This window comes from Magnolia sinica, chromosome 3, assembly GCF_029962835.1.
Source record: "Magnolia sinica isolate HGM2019 chromosome 3, MsV1, whole genome shotgun sequence".
Classification (NCBI taxonomy): domain Eukaryota; kingdom Viridiplantae; phylum Streptophyta; class Magnoliopsida; order Magnoliales; family Magnoliaceae; genus Magnolia; species Magnolia sinica.
Genome location: NC_080575.1, coordinates 122435157 through 122456525, shown reverse-complemented (window position 1 = coordinate 122456525; position 21369 = coordinate 122435157). Strand labels below are relative to the sequence as shown.

Below are 21369 nucleotides of genomic sequence, written 5' to 3'. Positions count from 1 at the left end.
GTTTGAACCAATGAATGGTCAACCTAAACATTGATCTTAGAGGCTGAAACTCTAGGAACCCTGATCCTAAACCCTATACTCAACCCAACTCAACTCAATCAATCTAGCTAATATAATCCTAAATGCTAGGACCCTATAACCCTAGAGCCTTGAGTCAACTTAACAAGTTAACTTACTGAGTCAACTCATCCGGTCAGCTTACCCAGTCCAACAACCTAATTAAATCACCTAGTTAAGCCCAACCCAAAACCAATTCCGAATCAAAGCCTAAAATTAAGCTCAATCGAAGTACAATGCATAACAATAATACATCATCCTTCATAACAGAGCCTCCACAAGAGTATAAGAGATTACTTGCCAAAGCAAGAAATTCATGTGTGGACTGGCGGCACCCTGGTTGCCGCCTGCCACGTGGCATTCCCTCCTTGGGTTGTCACCCCTCAAGCATGTGGAATCTCTCTTCTATCTCTATATCCAAATTTATCATTTTACCATGTCATCCAACACATGAGATGACACTCTCAAATCCAAACCATTCAAACATATTTTGCCCTCCTAGACTTTGCAGAAATTACAAGAATAAAAAATTGAGTTTTGAAGCTTTAAATAGTCCATTTCTCTTCTCATTTGAGCATTAAGAAAACACTCAAGCATCCAAGAAATTCCCTTTCATGCCTTTAATAAGGAGACTGAGAGTGAGAAAAAGAGAATCCAATAGTCAGTTCGTATGCTCTTAGGCTTTCCGGTATGGCTGGACAGAAATTCAAAGTGATTAGCTATTGTCATTGTTGCATTTTTAATCATATTTATCATGAACCAGTTAGATCTTACTAAATAAAGACTATAGACTTTTATGTATAGAGTAGGTTAGAGTAGGTGCCTATTACCTTCCATATCTATTAATATAGTCCCTTAAAATTTATAAACGCAACCTCAAAAATTATTTAAGACTAATAATATTCCAGTTCTCAGTCCCAAACGTTTATTAGTCAGTGTCGACCGTGATTAAACGTAACACCCACTCGACTACATTTATGAGGCAAGTGAGCAAATTCCATCCGGATCACAACATCATGGTGAAGCCCGATCCAGCGTCCATAACATCATCGTCAGGCCCACAGAGATTTGACACCAGCTAGCTGGCTGGCGTGGGGTCATTAGCCTAACCACGTCGTATTACAAACACATCAACGTGGGCCACGGTCACTGCTGACCGAACTCTATGTTACCCGGACCTGAGCGAATCCGCTCCCGTGGATCTTCAAGCTCCAGAAACAAACGCACCAAAAGTAGCATATGTGTACGGTCGCTCTCTTCCATGGTGCTGCGTTCCTCAGCCCAAACCCTGGAGTCTCCACTCATCAAGTGGGCCACAGATGTTATAATAAATGGACAGCATATAGAAGGTGTTAGCTGAAAGTCGATATTCAAGGGGACCACCTGGTGAACGTGCCCAACCACACACGTGTCATTCCACGTAGTCACGTGTGGTGCGCTTGAAGGTGGAGGCCCTGTTCTCTACAGCTTTCTTCTCTCCCTCTGGATACTGACAGCTCGTTACCGGTTCAATCCGACTCGCCGCACTGCAAAAGATTCTAAAAATCGCCGACCCAGCGCCGTATCCGAACATCGCTCAAAGGCAGAAGCGATACACGACCGAGTGATTAGACGAGGAAGACGAAGAAGAGGGAAACCCTAATCCTAAAATTAGGGCTATCGGCTTTCAATTTCAGCACCCTTTTATCATCCTTTCAAAAACCCTAAATCAGAAGAAAAAAAAATAATCAAGAAATTACACCTACGGCGTCTCCCTCTCCATGTATGCATGGCATCCGAGCCGTTAATCGGTGGAGGTACGGACGGCCCTCGCGACAAGCACAGATGGGCCGAAAGCAAGGTGGTCTACACAAGAAAGTCCAACAAAGGCCCAAGGCCCACTACACAACGCTACCAGCCACCCTCCCCTCAAACCCTAACTCCCACCGAAGACGCCAACTCGTCTCACCATCAGATCCTCCGCTCTGCCGCGTCTGACGATTCCTCGAGCCGCCACGTCACCCGGGACCCACCTCTAACGGCCCACCACAACGGCTTCGACTCGGCCCGCCGTGTCACCATCAGCCTCTCCTCCCGTTCCAGGCAGGACCTGCGCGATCTCCGCCGCAGGCTTGCTCGTGAGCTCGATCAGGTCCGTTCGCTCGTCCGGAAGCTTGAGGCCCGTGAGGCCCACCTGACCGGCTACACGCACTCCCAGCTTTCCGCCAACAACAACAACAACCACAATGTCAATGCCGTCAATCAGGTGCATTCCGAGGTCGCGTCGGGCGGCCCTCGCCCACCTCACCAGCTCAGCGTCTCTGTCTTCTCCAACAGCCAGTGTGGCGCCACCAGCGATATTGTCGTAGACAAGGAGAAGCGGACCCCGAAGGCCAACCAGCACTACCGCAATTCGGACTTCCTCCTTGGGAAGGACAGGTTCCCACCCCCAGACAAGAGGCCGAAATCCAACGGCGGCAAGAAGCATGGGGGCGATAATTACAGGGCGGCTGCAACTGACAGGGTCTTCAAGGACTGCAGCGCTTTGCTGTCGAAGCTGATGAAGCACAAGCACGGCTGGGTCTTCAATTCGCCGGTGGATGTCAAAGGTCTCGGCTTGCATGACTACTATAGCATCATCAAGCGCCCGATGGACCTTGGCACTGTGAATGCCCGTCTCAGCAAGAACTGGTACAAGTCTCCAAGGGAGTTTGCGGAGGATGTCAGACTGACGTTCCAGAATGCCATGATGTATAACCCCAAAAACCAGGACGTCCATATCATGGCGGAGCAGCTGCTCAAGATGTTTGAAGATCGGTGGGCCGTTATAGAGTCTGAGCATAATCTCCACCCAAGGAGGTTTGATGTAGAGGACGCAGGTTGCTCCGTCGCCCGCAGGTTTGATGCAGAAGATATGGATCAATCTGCCGCCCATAAGATGAGAAAATCTCCTCCGCCCGAATTGAAGCGGACTCTCGATCGGTCGGAGTCGACTACGCTCCCTGTTGATTCGAAACCGGTGGTGTCGGTGAGTTATACGCCGACTGGGAGGGTGGCTGTACCGAAGAAGCCAAAAGCCAAGGACCCCAACAAGCGGGACATGACGTATGAGGAGAAGCAGAAGCTGAGCACAAACCTTGTGAATTTGCCACCGGAGAAGCTGGATAATATCGTTCAGATCATCAAGAAGAGGAATTCAGACCTCAGCCAGCACGATGATGAGATTGAGGTGGACATTGATAGCTTTGATGCAGAGACTCTGTGGGAGCTTGACAGGTTTGTGACCAATTATAAGAAGAGCTTGAGCAAGAACAAGAAGAAGAATGAGATTGTGGTTCTGGCAAGAGAGGAAACTGCACCCAACAATGTCGGAGAAGTGGTGAGTGATCAGATTGTATTTTTCTGCTTTCCATCCCTGCTGTCCTTCTACTTCCTTTTTCTTTAATTTTATTTATGAAGAGGTTGATTAGCTAATAATATTTTGTTTTGATTTTTCTAGGATCCAGTCCCTGAAGCTGTTGAGGCCCCAAAGGAAAGTAGAACAGGTATGAATTCTGTAGACACTGAAGGTTGCCTGCATTTCGGTTTGCAGTGTCATCTGATCGTCCACCGACCAAACAAGGTTTTAGTTTGGACCAGCAAGTGTACTGGTTGGACCCACCTTTTAGTGATCCAACCGTTCATCTGGTGAGCCCCTTTTCAGGATGATCCATCTTGTGAAGATCTTCCTTAGATGATCTCAACTATCCTCTTGGTGAGCTGTGAATTGATGGGTGGTTATAACTTAGAACCATCTGTATTCATCCAGGGAAATAGATCTTCTGATTGTATAGGTACGAGTTCTAATGAGAGATATTTAATATTTTTGGGGCATGACAAGGTCAGGATGGGTCCCACCATGTAATGGTCTGGATCAGATGAATGTGGGGGCCACCTATATCGTTGATGGTCAAATAAGCAACACAGTTTTTATTGGGTTGGGCATTTCATGTTTCATCTTTTGGTTCAGTTTTCCTGCATCACTCCAGATGATGTTGTTAATTGAAATACTTGGTTTGCAGTAGATGAAAAGAATGTCCTGTCTTCATCACCTGTGCAAGGAGAAAAGAAAGGGGACAATGCTAATAGATCGAGTAGTTCAAGCAGCTCTAGCAGTGAATCTGGATCTTCAAGTGGTAATTTTTTTGACCTTTTAAATTGAGTTAATGGCTGAGGTATACTATTCCATAAATAGTTTTATTTTTTGATGTTTGCTCAAATACATCCCAACATATTATAACAAGATACTTTGGGACTCTAGCCATTGGATTTGAGCCTTTTTCAATGCCAAAGACCATTACTTGATAGGCCTCCCCTTGGATGGAGGATGCCCAAAAGAACTCTCAGATTGAATATTCCAACCCATAATTTGTATAAAGTTTATAGTGACTGTTCATGTTCACAGCACAAGAATTAAATTATCAAAGGGTTGAAAGAATTCAATTGAGAACTTTTATTTTACGTCTTTCCACCATACAAAGTGAGACTTGCATATGAATGGTTCAGATCACTGCAAGATGACCCGGATTCAAATGTTAAATTCCTGATGTATTGTTTTGCAATATGTTGGGATGCATTTGAGCAAACCTCAGATTTGTTGATGATGTTTCCTAGAATTCATAATGAGGAAGTAGCCATCTAATTGCCTCTTTCAGATCCCACTTGAAAGTCTCGTAACTTACAATGGCAATTTGGAGATAGGCCTTCAATATTCATGCTAAAGAAGGAAATGAAAATTTGGTTACTTCAACTTTACTAGAATAATAATCAAGGTATTCAAAATCGGTTACGTAATGGTAACGGTCATAACTGTTACACATTTTTTTTTGAAAGATCACTGAATATATATTGAGAAGAAGAAGGGAGGGGGGAAGAACAAGAAGGAAACAGTTACAGGGGCAAAAAGATTTGCTGAGAGGGCAAAAAGATTTGCTGAGAAGGCAAAACTAAAAATTACACCCCAAGAAAAAGAAAATCTACTTGATTAAAACCTACAACATAAATCAGCCATTCAATCAGGAGACGCTTGGCTTTACTGACGATAAACCGTTACACATTACGGGGCTGAAACAGCCGTTACAGAAAAAACCAGCCGTAATGGCCCTGTAATGGTCCCATGACGGTCCAAAAACATTTTTTTTTTAAAACAAAAAAAAAGAAGGTTGTAACAGCTGTTATGGCCCGTATCTTAAACAGTAACAGCGGTGGCCATTACGGCCACCATTACCATTATGGAACACCTTGATAATAATTGCCATTCAATTTGTACTGCATTGAAATACTCTCTCTCTCTCTCTCTCTTATTATTATTATTATTATTATTATTATTATTATTATAAATGTTTGGTCTTTGTTCATAATCAAATTGAGTGCTTATGTAAAAATTTTGATGCACAGATTCTGACAGTGGAAGTTCCTCTGCATCTGGATCTGATGCAGCGCATTCACCAAGGACTTGAATAACTTCAGGTAGGAATAGATTGTCTTGTAGTGGAAGTTTCAATTTGTTTCTTGTTTTTCTTTTCGAGTCCTTGTCATATGGTTTTGAGATATTGATCAATACACACATGTGCCCACTTACACGTGGAGGGAATATATATGTATGCATGTATGTATATATAAAAAATCTATGTATATGTCTGTATGTATCTGTATCTCTGGCAATAAATGGGCAGGGAGTTTGGTAAATTATCATCAGCTTTATATATATGTGTGTCTACAGAGTACAGATAGTAGTCGTCACAGTCATCCTTAAGTTTTAAGACTGGCAATGAATGAGCCTTGAAAAAAGGAAAAAGAAAAAAGAAAAAGACAGGTACTGAATGGGAAGGCATGATTTCATCTTTATGATCATCTCAATCTATGGTACTGAATGGGAAGGCATGATTTCATCTTTATGATCATCTCAATCTATGTGCCTTTCTTAAAGTGGATTTTTTTTTTTTTTTCCGAAAAGTAACATGGGTGCTTGAACTCGTGACCTCAATGTTGAAACACACTCTGTCTACCTCTGACCTCAAGTGGAAGATTCTTTTTACTATCTTTGCACATCTTAATGTGTTTTCCTAGTTCAACATATTCTTCTAAATGTAGTTTTTAAATAACTATTTCCATTTAGTTGGAAACTTTTTTTTAATCCCAGCCTTCCAAAATTGCTAGAAGCTCGATCACCCAGAGCCATGTAACCTCCATTGGAAGTTTATTTGATCATTACCTGTTGCCTCTGTTGATCTTAGGAAATATCCACTATTTGCCCAATATAGTCTGTTAATCCCTTCTATCGTGAATCCCCCGGTTCTGTGAAGTGTGATCATTGAACGGGGAAATAATTTTTTTCCTGTTTCCAGCACTGTGCACCGTACTTATCTGCACAGGTAAAATGGAGAGCAAATTAAGAAGATACAAACTTCACTACAGCAAAAAAAGAGACAAAGTATGTCGTGCCAACCTTTTGGCTAGCTTCTCAGTTAACTTTATTTGAACCAATGTTTTAAACCATTTGGCTAGCTTGAAACCATGACCCTTTTTATGGCTGTTTGGTCCAAACAGGCAGACATGTGCTGACCCATCTTGGACTGAAAATCTCCTTATCTAAAATCATTAAGATAATGATTTACTCACATAAATTTTCGAGCATTTGAGGTCATGGGTTTTACCATTGACTGGCGGACTTTTCTTGATCTGAGTTTCTTGTAGTGGTCTGGTCCAGGTTTTAAAATGCTGAGTCAGACCAGGAAATCAATGCATATTTGAACCCTCCAACGCCATAGTGATGAATCCAGCTTGAGATCAGATAACAGAAGGGTTTCTGTTGTCAGGTTGAACTTATTTTACATATGGTATTTTAATTGTGAGAAATTGTTGGGTCCAGATCTTTGTAGATGGGCCCATTCCGTACATGTGGGGCCGTATTTCAGTGACCCAGACAGTTGATATGATGGCCTCACTGTGGATGCAGGGTGACCCAGAAAGCATACAAATCGAAGATTGTAACCTTTGGTCAGAGGGTTGTAAATATGTATATGGTTAAAAGAATACAGCATTGGTGTGGAAAAGGTGAAAAGATTGGATGGCTAGAAACTTCCTATCTAAGTTTTCTGAGGTATCCCCATCCACAGTGAAGCCCACCAGATAAATGATCTGGATAACAGAAGCATTGGTGCTTGTCGGGATGATATTCACATCCTGATGCATCAGAACCTGATAATTCCCCCTTAGCTTAATAGTGTGCCATATGATATATGCTATATGCATATAAGAAAACCTTGAAAGTTTGTGAACTTTTTTATTTTTTATTTTTCGCTCAACGTGTAGTGACTTTTTGGACATTTGGTGAACTTGTACAAGATCTGAACTAATCATCGGTAGGCCCAATGTTGTCAAAATCATACAATTTACAATTCAAATAGAATCCTATAGCATACATGTATGATGAAAATTTAGCTGCCCCAAATTAAAAATCTGCATGAATCACATAGAATTACCATATCGAATCGTACGGTTATTGTGGACTGTGTAAATCAATTTTTCATTTTTTATGCATGTTTTTCTTTTCTTTTCTTTCTTTCTTTCTTTCTTTCTTTCTTTTTTTTTTCTTTTTTTTTTTTTTTAAATTTTAAATTTTAATTTTTAATTTTTTTAAAATCCGGTTGGTTTTAAAACATGCAGAAGGCCTTGAAAAATCCAATTTTTGTGTTTTGAAAGGAGGGAGGGAGGCAGGGAGGGGATGATTGTTGAAATTTTATTTTAATTTATTTTTCTGTTTTATTCATATTTGCAGCTCTTTTCAAATTTTTAGAAAATTGGAAAAATCTTACGATTTATGATAAACTTTGCCATTTGATATGATTCGACCCCTTTACGATTTGCAATGTGATTTTGACCACATTTGGTGGGTCTTACATTGGATGGGCTGTATCTCAAAACTTGCATGAATTGGACCATATTCTCCTTGAATTGGGGGGTTTTTTTATTTTTATTTTTTATTTTGGTAGGAAAAAGATGGTTTTTGAAGTAACTTCATTTGTTGCCCATTCTTATCACCATCCATTGTCTTTTCTCAAGAGTCGAATGGAGTGGTTAGGATTTTTTCCCCCGAATGGTATACCTTTTTGGGTATGGCCGTCTAAGTTAGAGCCTACTGATGTCTGTTTGGATTATATGCATTTGCCATGTGTCCAGAAACCAGGTACCTATTTCTTAGTGAAAAGAAAGTGAAACACTGCTATGGGTCTATAGAAATATGGTCTACACTATATATTGCATTAAACTATACTTTGCATTAGTATTGTAAGTCGCAGATTTTGTAGTATACAACAACAGATATTCCCACATATGCAGTAAACTATAAAATACATCTCCGTTCTTTAGTTTGTGTAATGTTTGAATTTTTTTTTTTTTAATTATAATTTTTTACATAGTATTGTCATAGTAACACCTAAGTACAACTATTCACTGCGGAGCAGGATAGTTTTTCTCTTTCACTTGGCTAGGAAAATCACCCTAGTACCGATTTGTTCAGTCCTTTAGTGAGGTTGTTGAATAGACACTTATTTTGGGGGGGAGTAATTAGCTTGCTTGAGTTTCATTTGAGCCCCACCTTGGAATCACTTCTCATCCAATTAATGCTGCCATGACTTGTCAAGTCATTTTACACTACAAGTTTGTCAGGCAGGGTGCCCTGTTGAATATGTCCTACCTCATTCTCAGGTCTGACACTCACCAGAGGAGCCACATAAGTACATTGGATGTGGGCTGCTGGTTATCCATTTTTTTTCATACACGTGGCTCACTTGATGAGTGGGACAACCAGGTTATGAACTAAGAAACATTAACAGCATGTCCCCTAATGAAGGGCCCTAATCTCGTGCATGTGTGCATCAGTGCATGTCGCCATGTGCAGGACACTTGTGCTTGGTGCCCACTGAGCAGCTGCAAATAGTTTTGCAGTGGAAAAGACTGATGCTCTGGTAATAATAATATCAGCAAAACTGGAATGGCAAATCACCCACCGCACTAGGGGTGGCAATGGGCCAGGCTGCCTGGCCCAACCTGAGTAACCCAGCCCTGAAGGGCCAGGGGTTGGGCCACCAAACTTGGCCCGAGGGCTGGGGTAGGGCTTGAAATCTAGTCCCGGTGTTCAGGCTGGGTTGGCTTAGGGCCACTGATGAATAGCCCGGCCCATTTCCTGGGTGTACACTATATACTACATGGGTGTCAGTAGCCTATAGAATCTGTATACTGGTGTATATAATAATATGAAGAAACTTTGATTCTCTTGTAGTGTGGTGGATGATACACATGCACTTATGAACTGTCCAAATTGTGGACCCTACTTTATATTGTGAACTGTATATTGATGCATGTATTTAATTCCATGCATGTGGTGGAGACTCAGTTGGGACATGTACTTGGTTGATGAATATTTGACACAGGTTTGCCATAGAAAAACTTTGATTCCCTGAAGAGCATCCATGGTTCATAAACATGCACTCACCAGTTGTACATGTAGCATGCAACTTATCTTTAACTTATAGGGCCGGCCTTGGCCCGTCCTATAAGCCTTGGGGCTTTGGGCTCTAGGGCTGGGTGAGGGCCAACTTCAGTCTGGCCCTAGGCCAGCCCATTGCCACCCCTAATGCCCATCCTTTAGAAGGGTTACTATCATCCAAACACCAAAAGGCAGGGAGAAACCAGAAAGATCATCGTAGCTTTTATTTATTCTAGTAGATGGTTACTGGAGAAGGTCAATATCTTGATATTGTTGAAGCTTTTCTATTTAAGTAATCAAATCTGTTATGCTATATGAGAAGATTATCAAAGCTTATCAATAAATAAAAAATACAAAGATCATGAAATGTGTTTTATGCACTGATTTTGGTAATATCTACAGATCCTTTTATGTACTCGTCCCATATCCTCTTCTTCCACTTTGATAAGGACCGAGGTGGCTAGTAGTGGTTTATTGTGTGTTGTCTCCTTGGATCGTGGCTCTTGCAAGCACATGAGCTGAGCATCATGAAGCAACTTGTATGTAAATTTTGGGGTGATCTTTTCCAAATCCTACATCAGTTGCATGAATGAATGTGTTGATAGGCATTAGGCACACCATCAAACTTTTTTATTTGATATAATTGTGTTAGTGTGCATTTGAATGTAATATCCTGCTGGATCAATTTCCTTGAAAATACTGAAAAAACCATAGTCACCAGACATCTTGTTGTACTAGGAGTTCGGTTGACAAAAATTGCATTCCAACTCTCTTTGCAAATCCCTGAAAAAGTAGGTAGTAAGAAGGAAAAAGAAAAAGAAATAAAAAACCTCATTCTCACTGTGCCATAACGGGGCATTTTCTGCTACTGTTTATGAATGTATCTATCCATTTGTGTCTGTTGTTCCGTCCCTCAAAACTCGGTATGAGGTAACCTTCTATCTTGTATGTGATATATTTCATGGGATCAGGGCCTTTCATGAGACAAAGTGCGCAGCTCTACCATTTGGCCCACATGCTGATGTAGGACTTCTTTTACCATGCAATCAGACTCGTTCATCTCGTCACCTGGTCAGCTTCTACCTGTACATTGTTCTTGTACGTCTATATGTAAGAAATGCTGGGGTGATCTGCACAAGGATGATTGAAGAGGTGATTTTCATCACATGTGCCAACCAGCCATATCTGATTGAGATCTAGGCCATTCATCAGCTCGGGGCATTGAACATGCCCTGGCCCAGCTAAAAAAAGCCAGTCCACTGATCCTGTGGGGCACATGTTTCTGATAAAAGAACAAAAAAAAAAGAATTGTGGTCTATATCTGACGTACATGTGTGGCCCACCTGACAGGTGAAAGGCACCTATTTTTGGGCCAGGGCATTTCATGGAGGACCTACCTGATGAATTGCCTGGATCTTTGCTTACATGTGCCAATTGGCTGCAAAGTGCTTCTTCAGTCCATTCTGGTGAAAATGGCCTTAGGGCCTCTTTGGTAGATTCATTAATCATAATTATGTGTTAGAGATTGTGATTAGTGGGTTTCAAGATTATTTTAATCCGACCAACGAGTCATATGGTCTCTAATTCACAATTATGATTAACTAAAATGAGATGAACTCATTTTTAGGCATCTACCAAACAGGCCCACTGCGCATAAGTTTTTTATTCTGCAATTCCATCCACATTCTAGCCAAGGATACACATTCATCCAACACCACAGCACACAAAGTAAAGGATGCACTTGCTTTAGTTTAAAATGTTATTGCACTATTGCATTGCATGTTACTGACACCACACTCCCCATGAGCAAGAACATAGCCTAGGTGATGGTGTGTTTGGAAATTACATTGTCTGCATCCAACCCAATTGCTGGAAATGGCCAGTTACTGATATTCGCTCAGCTCACATTTTTTAGCCAGTTTTTATTGTTAAAAGGTAAGCGTGCTTCCTTATTTTGAGTGGCCCTCTGCCAAATGTTTTGATATTTTAGGCACTATTGTAGCAAAATACTATTGCGAGTGTGTTTGCAAAGTGCTATGCAGCCCTCAGCCAGCAGATCAGACCCCGTCGCAAGTCATGTGGTCAGCGTTAGAATTTCAGTCGTGAGATTTCTTTGATGAGTTGGTAAGATGTAAGTGAAGGGTGGGGGGCAGCTTCTATATCTGCAGTGTAAGATGTAAAATCATGGTGGCACAACTTCTAGAGCAGCAGTCAGCGTAGCACCGCAATAACCGAACATTTCTATTTTGCCATTTGCTTGCCTAACTGTGCCAGTTGCTGTGATTTCCTTGTGATGGTGTGATGATAACGAGGTCTATTTTCTTTGTCATGAACAGATTTCTAATGGATGGTAGGAGATATAGCCCATGGTTTGAACCCTCTGGTGATTCTTACATGGACCTGCCTGATCAGGAAGGGTGTGCGGTGGTGATTCAATCCCTGTTTAGAGGCCCTGCGGTGCAAATGCATGCCAAAATCCAATTAGTAGATAGCTTTGACGGTGACTGGGTTTGTGCGGCCCGCATGGAACACTGTAGTTGTATTGGAAACCATCAATGGGTGAGGCCCATGTTGATTGTTGTCTTTGTTATGCTTTTCCTATTTTGCCAATCTGTATGTAATTCTAGGGAATGTGATCTGAACAGCATGTGTGTGTGTTTTTCTTTTTCTTTTTTGCAATCACTCCTGCCCAAGTAGCAGTGTACATCATATTCGTTGCTGGCAGAGGAATTGGAAGGTCCTGATGAATTAGAACCGGATGCATCCAAGTGGGACCCATGTGGTGACCCAGACTGTTGATAACATTGGTCCCACCGTGGATGGAGGAAGTTACCGGAATATTTTGGATCAGATGATCCTATACATCTGAATTATGGATGTTATTTTTGGACCATTGATGTGTTTGTTTCCTTAGCTGTTTAATTTTGAGGCACCTGATTCAATGGTTGGAATTTTCCGATCTAGGAAATTTTGCAGATGCCACCCTTCAGTTGTGTGTTCCTTCAGATGAATGGTTGGGATCCCTGAGCCATGGGCCTTTAGATGTACGAAGTGGTATATGAAGACCTCGATGCAGGGAGAGGCTATAATTCCCCATCGTTAGTAATTCCACTATTCCAGTTCAAGGAAAAAAAGAAAAAAAGAAAAAAGTTGGAAGGGCCGCAGATAATTCACACGTGGAAGTAGGCACATGGGAGCACCTTTGTCGCATCGACAGAGCTTGGGGTTATCTAAATTTTTTTGGACCGATGTGGATCCTCCAAGCTGGAGAGACGAGAAGTTACTTCTCTGTCTGGTTCCACCCCACTCTGCTTTCACGTGTCAAGGATTAAGAGGGTTAACCTTTTAAAACGAGTGTATCAATCGTGTCAATGCCCTGGTCCGCTAATCACGTGGGCCGGATGTTGGAACAAATATGGTTAGAAATAAATATAGGTATTTTTTGTCATTTGAGAAAAGAGTGTAGGAAAGAAATATTACGATAAAGAGTGCATGAAAAACGCAAGTGAAAAAATATAACCCCAAAATCTATGGCTGGTTTGGTCCAGGTAACCTTTTCAAAAAAAAAAAGAAAACCTAGGATATATTATCATCAACACATTTTTTTTATTGATCAATTTCTTGGGCAAATTTAATAAAATGTTTATTAAATTTCTATATTCCCTCCTCTCTACGTATGTATAATTGCTTATACATTTAGAAATTTAACAACTTTAATTGATTTTTTTAAAAAAAAAACTTTAAACTCATTTACATATAATATAAACACGTGTACCCACACATATACAGCATATATGGCTTCTTTATTTTTATTTTTTTCATTGGTTTTTATTGAATTGGAACCATCTTATTAACAATTGGGACCAAATTAAGCACAAACGTTTCTTGTACCATTGTCTTGTCATTGTTGGATAAGATCTAATAGTTTTAGATAAATGGTGCAGATATAGCTACATGGCATGTGATATCTTCACGTGGTGAGCTGAATATATGGAAGGTAATTCATGACTGATCGAATCTCCGTAGAAATGTGCCGAGTGCATGATTTAGAGATAAAGGCTTGTAATTGTTAAAACTAGATCAGCATGAGAATGTGTAGAAAGTTATTAATGAGATAAGAAAGCATCCAATAAAAGGCATGCATTGTGTAATTGCTATTTTACAGTTGATAGCATGTGAGAGTGCAATGTAGCAGAAGAATGCATAAAGAGAAGCCTTCACAATTAATCAACCAAACTCAACACAAATAATTAGTTCAACACAATGTTGTTCCTCCGGATTATTTAGCTTATATTCATCCACCGCTCAACGGCCGTGGAATCCTTAGTCACTAGGAGTAGTCCAGTCAGTTCCTATGATCATGCTGGACATACTTAGTGATAACCAATAGTTGTAATTCTCTTTCATTTGCACTTATGTGTGAGATTTGAAGGAAGACGATAGCTCTATAAATCATCTGTCTAGGCTCATATGTTGGGTAAACATAGGGTTGTAAGTTCGATATTTATTAGTCCTTGCTCATCAGTGTACTGTTCCACGAAACACCACGACTCTCAGTTAAGTTAGTGATCCCATTTTAGTGGTAAGTTTTATCTTTTTTTTCTTTATTTTTTTTACTTATTTTCGCTCAATCACATAATTATTAAACTTTCAAAAGTTCCTTCCTAGGGAAAAAAAATCACTGGACAAATGTCTCTAACCTCCACAAGTCACCTGGTATCACATTCCATAGATGGGTAAGTAGATGGGTAAGTAGATGGGTGGTAGTATTTTTGAGCAAGCACTGCTCTATCTCAGGGCTAGAGTCACTGTTTTCAATTTGAATCAGACCCAATTTATTTGACACGTTCGCATATCCTGGGTACATCGCCTAGCTGAACTATGGGTGAACAGCCATATATCATTTTGCTAACTACTGTCTTAACATTGACCACAGCCTAGCTGAACTATGGGTGAACAGCCATATATCATTTTGCTAACTACTGTCTTAACATTGACCACAGCCTTTGTTGACCGGTCTTCCAAATGCTATCGTCACATGTTCTACGGGTAAAGAACGTATGAAGGTATAGTTGAAGTGGGCTACCCGTATGAAAGAGTTGAAAAGGAGAGATATATCCTCGGTGGAAGGACCGCACATCCCATTTTTAAAAAGTTTAGCCCTATGATTAATGGTGGGGTAATATCACGCCATAGACGACAGAGATTCAGCAAAAGAGTACCAGTTTGATAGTCGGGTAACTCTAGTTCATACGAAATTGTGGACGGTGATGAACGGTGATGGTGTGCCACATGTCCTACTTGAGTGGATTGGACCATTCATCATGTGGTGTACAAAGGTGGAGGGACAACATATTTAGATTTTGCAGTTAACCCATCTGGGACGTTTTCCCTATCGATTTGAACACTAGCCAAAACTGTCCAAATACTTCTCTGATCGTCCATTTTAGTTACGGATCAAACGGTTAATATTGTCTATCCATTGTGGCATCCCCCCGACGAACGGTATGGATCATGAATCACGCTCCACGTATCCGATTTTATTGTTGCAACATGTAAATTACACATGTAACCCCAGGAAGAAAGGCCGAAAACCCCGGAAAAAAAACGAGCGGACCAAAAGACCCGAAACAGAGGAAACCCAGCAATGCTGCTTAAACCCATGCTCTCTCTGTCGCCGCTACGGTGCGCCGGGGGCACTCTGCTCCCATCCTGCTTAATAGCCAAAAAGCGCTTTTCGTCTTCTCCCTCCGTACGATGCCGGTGGACAGGCCTCCAAACGTGGAGAGAGAGCTCTCTCAACGAAAACAGGGGATGGGGATCTAACGGCCCAGAACCACCCTCATCCGCAAATTGCGGCGACAATCCAAGGGACACCATCCCTTCTCTTGCAGAATGGGGAACCCTAATTCTCTCCACCAGCGATCCTCTCACCAAATCCAGGCTCTCCCATCTCGCCTACACCAGATATCGCCTCGATAATCTCCCCGTCGGCGTTTCTCAACCGCCGGATCGACCCGCCCGCCCTCCCAAACCTCCTTTGGTTCGTCCTTTTCTACTTTCCCTCGATAATCTACATTTCTCAGAATTCTGATCTTTTTCCTTTTTAAAATTTTCAGTATAAAATATCAATGCATGTGATCTCGTTCCATCACGCAACTCATCCAACTGTCACAGACCAGACATCTCCAAAGAGAAGGGACTTTGCCATTTTCGACTCATTCTGCACTTTAGAGGAATTGTAAACAGTGTGTAGAGAATTCTAGTGAGGGCTAGAATGGTGTAGACTAGTATAGAGATTTCTGGAATGTTCTAGACTTGTCTAGTGATGTCCTGTAGAGAGAGTAGTGTAGAATAGTCTAGAAAGTTTCTAGAGTATTCTTGGCCGTTGTTATAGCCGTTTATCTTATGTAAAATAGCTAGAAGGCTCTGAGGTTCATGTAAGGAGGGGTCTTCATTTGTAACCAACCCAAGAAAGCTGAAAACTCTCGCTTGATAGTGCAATATAAGGCTTCTTCCTTCAAGTCTCTATTTTGCACTCTCTTCTTTTCGAAGTAGCTGGGCTACACTTGGGTGTTAGGCTTACTTGTCCTAGATGAGTCTGTGGATACGTGTGTGGCACATTCTACACTTGAGGAAGCACTTTGCCTGTGACACACTGAACGCATTGTATACATGCACGCCAATCTAGACAGTTTTGAGTCACGGCCCCTGTTGCCGATGCAACATGGTGTATGCATGCACGCCAATCTAGACGGTTTGAGTCTCATATCGCTTGTCTGTCAATCTGATTGCCACATATCAGACTACTGTTTGCGTCATCTGATAAGTGTTATTTTCAGCCTTACCTCCATGCACATTGGTCTCATTACATGGTATGGATTCATGTCCATGTATACCATGTTTGTTGTGGATGTCTTGCAGCACTATGGTGAGGTGTGGGTTGCGGGACATCAACTTTCCCCTTCAAATGGAAGATCACCATTTGTAATTTCTGTTAAGATCTCCATTATTTACACCCACCCATTTTGATAAAAGCACCTTTTTCTTTACATTTGATAATTCTATAGAACAAAGTGGTACCTTTTTAAAAAAAACCATCATCATCATTGTCTAGGCCTTATCCCAATTAATTGTGGATGGTTACTTGAATTCTGTTCTGCCATTCCGCTCTATAAAGGGCTAGACCTTCGGTTAGGCCATTGGTCATTAAATCTTTTCTTACTACCTCCATCCGCATCCTTTTAGGCCTTCCCCTTACCCTTTTAGAGCCTGCAACGTCTACCAACTCACTCCTAATAGGCACAGTTCTTGTTCTCCGTTGCACATGATCAAACCATCTAAGTCTACTTTTACTCATCTTAAAAAAAGTTACACTAGTTTTATAAATTTATAATTCATTTCCATTACTTTCAAGCATGCATTCTTTCGGAGCATCCTTTTTGACCAGTCAGATACTTGGTTTTTAACTTGTGGACCCTTTTATGCAATTCAGGTTTCTCCAAAAGAAATACCTGCTCCCAAAAACTCGGGTTTCCCACTCAATGCATATATGCTTCATAATCTTGCACATGTGGAGCTGAATGCTATAGATTTGGCATGGGATACAGTAGTCCGGTTTTCTCCATTCAGGGAAGCTCTTGGGGATGAATTCTTTTCTGATTTCGCCCATGTTGCTGACGATGAGAGCCGCCATTTTGGTTGGTGCTCACAAAGACTAGCTGAGCTTGGGTTCAAGTAAGAAACGTTTTCTTTTTTCTAGCCACAAGTCTGAAAAACTGTTTCTAAGTTTATTTTGTTATTGTTTAGTCTAATACTTGGTGAATATTTTTGATATTTGACCTTTGAATTATAGTTTTTTAATTGTTGTAATTGATTAAATTTATCATAGAAATGTTTTGATGAGAAGGGTTTATTGGGTATTTATATTGCATATGATCTTGTCATTTTTCTTGGAACGGTAGGATTATATCTGATGAAAAAAAAAAAAGAAGCAAAGTTGCATTTTGGTGGAATTTCTGAAAAACTTGGTACCATTTAACGTTGGTTACACTAAAATTTCTTTCTTTCTTTCTTCTTCTTCTTTTCTTTTTCTCCCTTTTTTTTTTTTTTTCATCAATAGCTATGGAGATATGCCTGCCCATAATTTGCTCTGGAGGGAGTGCGAAAGATCATCTGGGAGCGTTGCTGCACGTTTAGCGGTGATTCCATTGGTTCAGGTAGTTTCCTGCTTCAGGCAGAGACAGCCTATAATAAAATGTGCAACTGTCAACACTCACAAGTTGTAGCAACTCATCCACTGTTCTCATGACATGCATGCATCAGCATAGCCTGAATTTACACTGATCAAATCATCCCACCCATCCAATTTTTGCCCAGCCAATTGCAGGTTCAATGGGTAAAATCTGATGGTTTAGATCTTCTGATCAGTATATTAGCAGCACATGATCCATCCAGATAGGGTCCACCTTGACGGTCTTGGTTGGCATACATGTTATCCATTTTGCAGTCCCTCTGATTGGACTGAAAGGATCATTTTGCCAGGGTATTTCAATCCTAATGCCCCTCCCGTTCCAATGGTTCTTGTGCATCACATGTGGAGCCGTTGTGCATGAAAAAGAGCTTTGCATTATAAAATATAGTGCAGTTTCTCAAACCCAGTCATTACCCTAATTGACACTGTATATTGATAGTGGATGGCTTCTATATATTAATAGTTTTAGTGATCAATTTGAGGAATGATTTAAATGGTTGTTCAAGTCATTCGTATTTACTCACCAAATGTTTCTTGAGTATTGGTAACCATTATTTGAGTTGATCTCCATAGATTCCTAAATTTGATTTCATTTGTTCCCTGTTTCAAATATCTATTCATTTAATGTAAACTTCTATCTGACAAAAAAATGTGTTATCAATGTGAAAGTTAAGATTGCTGACCAAGTACCAAAAATAACCATTTTTTTTTTATATCTCGGGTCAATAATTTGAGAGAGCAGCGAGACTGAAAAGGATATTGCCCGTAGTATTAGAATTGGGTGGATGAAGTGGAGATGTGCTTCTAGAGTTTTATGTGATTACCACATACTGATGAAACTGAAGGTACAAATTTATTGGATGGTTATAAGACCAGCTATGCTTTATGGGACAATGTTGAATAGTCGAGGAACAACATGTACAGAGGATAAGTGTAATTGATATGAGGATGTTGAGATAGATGAGTGGCAAGACAATAGAATTAGAACTTAATGAATTGAACAAAATGTTGGAGTAGCACCAATAGGTAATAAGATGAGGGAAAGTAGGCTTAGATGGTTTGGCCATGTGCATTAGAGACCTAGAACTGCACTGGTTGGGAGCTAGTTGGTTCAAGTTGAAGGTTTTAAAAGGACAAGGGAAGGCCCAAAAGGACTTGGGTGGAAATTGTAAGAAAAGACTTGATGACCTATGGTTTAATTGAGGATATGGTCCTCAAAAGAGTGGAATGACGGAAAATGATTTGTGTAGCTGACCCCAGTTAGTTGGGATAAGTTTTAGATGATGATGATTATCCCTGTAAAAGTTATTTGATTTTGGTCTTTAAAGCATGTCTGTCCATACAGTCTTCTTTTTCCCTTGAATGCTTTAGCTTTATCATTGAAGCAACTTGTCAGTGACTTGATTTGTATAAAAGGCTTCAGATACCAATCTCTCCAATGAACCACTGTTTCAGAGAAAAAGAAAGACATGGTTTAACTCAGTTCGGTCCCATACAATCTGCTTAGATTCTGACCCAGTTGCATTCATGTTGGATTTTGGTGAATTTACCTTTTTATTTCAATTTATCATGATGGTGTTTGTTTTCCATGAGATTTTAGGAGGCCAGAGGGCTTGATGCAGGGCCTAGGCTCATCCAAAAATTGATTGGCTTTGGAGATCACAGGACATCAGACATTGTTGCTAAGATTGCCGATGAAGAAGTTGCTCATGTGGCAGTTGGTGTCTTTTGGTTCCTCTCAGTCTGCCAGAAAATGGGCCGTGTACCTTGTACCACTTTTAAAGGTAAATATAACCTTGATGCAATATGAACTTTGCTTAACAACATTTATGTGATGTGTTTCGATTACATTTGCCATTGTCCATAGACTTGTTAAAGGAGCTTAATGTGGAGTTGAAGGGCCCATTCAATTATTCAGCACGAGATGTTGCCGGAATTCCTCGTGACTGGTATGAAAAATGTCTATCATAGTTGCATTTGAAATTAACATGCAGTTTAGTGTTGATTTTGATTATCGTATTTCACTTCATATCTAGGTATGATGGATCTTCTGCAGATAAGGGGGATATGAGTAAGCTTTCGGAGGTATGATTTAGGATTGACTACGACATCAATTTCTGTCTTTGCTTGCATTTTTAGGCTTCAGACGAGGTCTTGAAAAATGTGGAACTTTTGTGGTAGGTCTATGACAGGCTTGCTTGCATCGTTTCAATGGAGAAAGAGAACTCTAGTTTGGATCGTCATCCTCGGTAACTTTTTTATTACTTGTACACAGAAGAGCTGAGCCTCAAAGAAGTAATTATTAAAGGGAGCTTTGCTAAACCCATATGCATCTTCACATTTGAACTTGTGCGGGATGTTGGACCATGCATTGAGTGGGCCCTACATGCTGATGACCTGTTTCAAAATTCTGGCCGATCAGCTCAACAGGTGAGCCACTTGTATAGAAACATATGGAGGATAGTTCAGAAAAATTGCCATCACTCCCCATTCAACTAACCATCTTATGGGTAGACTTTCCAGACTCTTTTGCCATGCCATCTACACAGTTGGGCACACCTGATTTGTGGCTTGTATTTTCCATGTGTGTCTGTGGATGGGGTTAGTGCAATCTCGTAAATATTTTGGCCAATATGGCCACTTCATTTTCCTTTGTACAGACTACACAGATCTTAGTAACACAGGTAGCAGTTGCTTTGTATGACTGGTCAATTTGTTTGCCCATTTTGGAAGTCGATGTGTTTCTGATGCTTGTCGAATGTATGGACAATTTGAAGAATGCACTTGAGAACTAATTAAATATTAAGAAAACTCCTCTTAGACTGAAAATATCAGCAGGGCACTCCCACAACAATACTGACCCTTTTCCAGGAAATATTTTGACATCATTGCCCTTTGTTTTTCATTCTTGTATCAATGCGGTACCCGTATCATAGCGGGTACCAATAAGTCTGGTTAGTCTGAGTATGTTCATTGGTAATGACATGGTGTCTGTGCATTAAGCTTGTCATTACTGTTATATACTACGTCAATCACTCACTTAATATGTTGCATGACTTCATCATTCACATAGGCCAAAAGTCAGGGCAAGAGAATCGAAATATGTTCACATCTCTAATGATGGGAACCTCCTTCCGCTAAGCCTACTGCCAGTGGTATGCATGATGTTAACTTTTCTTCATTGGTAACCATATGTTTCGGGACTTCCACCAACACAACTGATGAATCAGGGACAAGACGGTCAAAATTGATCTTACAGAAGCGGCTGGTATGTGGAGGACTTGATATTTTCAGTGTAAGAGGGTTTTCTTAACTTTCTAATTATTTTTCATGGACATTCTTGAATTCATCCATTGAATTTGTTCCCCTGATGTGGACTGTTGGCTCCTCTATGTTGAGGGTGATTTGAGCATACTTTTAATTTATTCTATATAGTTTCTTTTTTCTTTTTTTTTTGCTTTTTCTTTATTTTTTTCTGTTTTTTTGGTACCAGTGAACATTAATGGAAACCATAGATGTAAGCAGGTCTAATCCTATCCAATTACCGAAC

General features: G+C 40.6%; 2 protein-coding genes across 8 annotated transcripts; both read left to right on the top strand.

Annotated features, from left to right (window-relative positions):
* The first annotated feature begins 1256 nt into the window (after window positions 1-1256).
* On the top strand, window positions 1257-12427 carry LOC131241069 (transcription factor GTE4-like). Of its 6 annotated transcripts, XR_009168935.1 has the most exons (7): window positions 1258-3415; window positions 3536-3581; window positions 4098-4211; window positions 5473-5544; window positions 10537-10636; window positions 11377-11500; window positions 11902-12427. XR_009168935.1 is itself a non-coding variant. In XM_058239705.1 (5 exons), the coding sequence occupies exons 1-4, from the start codon at window positions 1826-1828 to the stop codon at window positions 5532-5534; spliced, it is 1812 nt and encodes a 603-aa protein (XP_058095688.1). In that variant the 5' UTR covers window positions 1257-1825; the 3' UTR covers window positions 5535-5544; window positions 9968-10509. The 6 variants fall into 6 exon arrangements, 2 of the variants coding, with proteins under 2 accessions (XP_058095688.1, XP_058095687.1); XR_009168937.1 differs by lacking the exon at window positions 11377-11500 and having other exon boundaries at window positions 1257-3415; window positions 4101-4211; XR_009168934.1 differs by lacking the exon at window positions 11377-11500.
* Window positions 12428-14774: 2347 nt separating this feature from the next.
* Window positions 14775-20551, top strand: LOC131241068 (uncharacterized). 2 transcript variants are annotated; one of them, XM_058239703.1, is made up of 7 exons: window positions 14775-15608; window positions 17061-17302; window positions 17688-17787; window positions 19423-19603; window positions 19687-19768; window positions 19856-19904; window positions 20001-20551. In XM_058239703.1, the coding sequence occupies exons 1-7, from the start codon at window positions 15213-15215 to the stop codon at window positions 20070-20072; spliced, it is 1122 nt and encodes a 373-aa protein (XP_058095686.1). In that variant the 5' UTR covers window positions 14775-15212; the 3' UTR covers window positions 20073-20551. The 2 variants fall into 2 exon arrangements, with proteins under 2 accessions (XP_058095686.1, XP_058095685.1); XM_058239702.1 differs by having other exon boundaries at window positions 14817-15608; window positions 17688-17784; window positions 19420-19603.
* Window positions 20552-21369: the final 818 nt, after the last annotated feature.

Excerpts from the sequence above, each read along its gene's own strand:
- LOC131241069 (XM_058239704.1), top strand. The coding sequence starts at position 1,826 with ATGGCATCCGAGCCGTTAATCGGTGGAGGTACGGACGGCCCTCGCGAC. Across the intron at positions 3,416-3,535 it reads CCAACAATGTCGGAGAAGTG|GATCCAGTCCCTGAAGCTGT; the intron begins GTGAGTGATCAG and ends TGATTTTTCTAG. Across the intron at positions 4,212-5,472 it reads TGAATCTGGATCTTCAAGTG|ATTCTGACAGTGGAAGTTCC; the intron begins GTAATTTTTTTG and ends TTTGATGCACAG.
- LOC131241068 (XM_058239703.1), top strand. The coding sequence starts at position 15,213 with ATGCTGCTTAAACCCATGCTCTCTCTGTCGCCGCTACGGTGCGCCGGG. Across the intron at positions 17,303-17,687 it reads CTAGCTGAGCTTGGGTTCAA|CTATGGAGATATGCCTGCCC; the intron begins GTAAGAAACGTT and ends TTTCATCAATAG. Across the intron at positions 19,769-19,855 it reads GCCGGAATTCCTCGTGACTG|GTATGATGGATCTTCTGCAG; the intron begins GTATGAAAAATG and ends CTTCATATCTAG.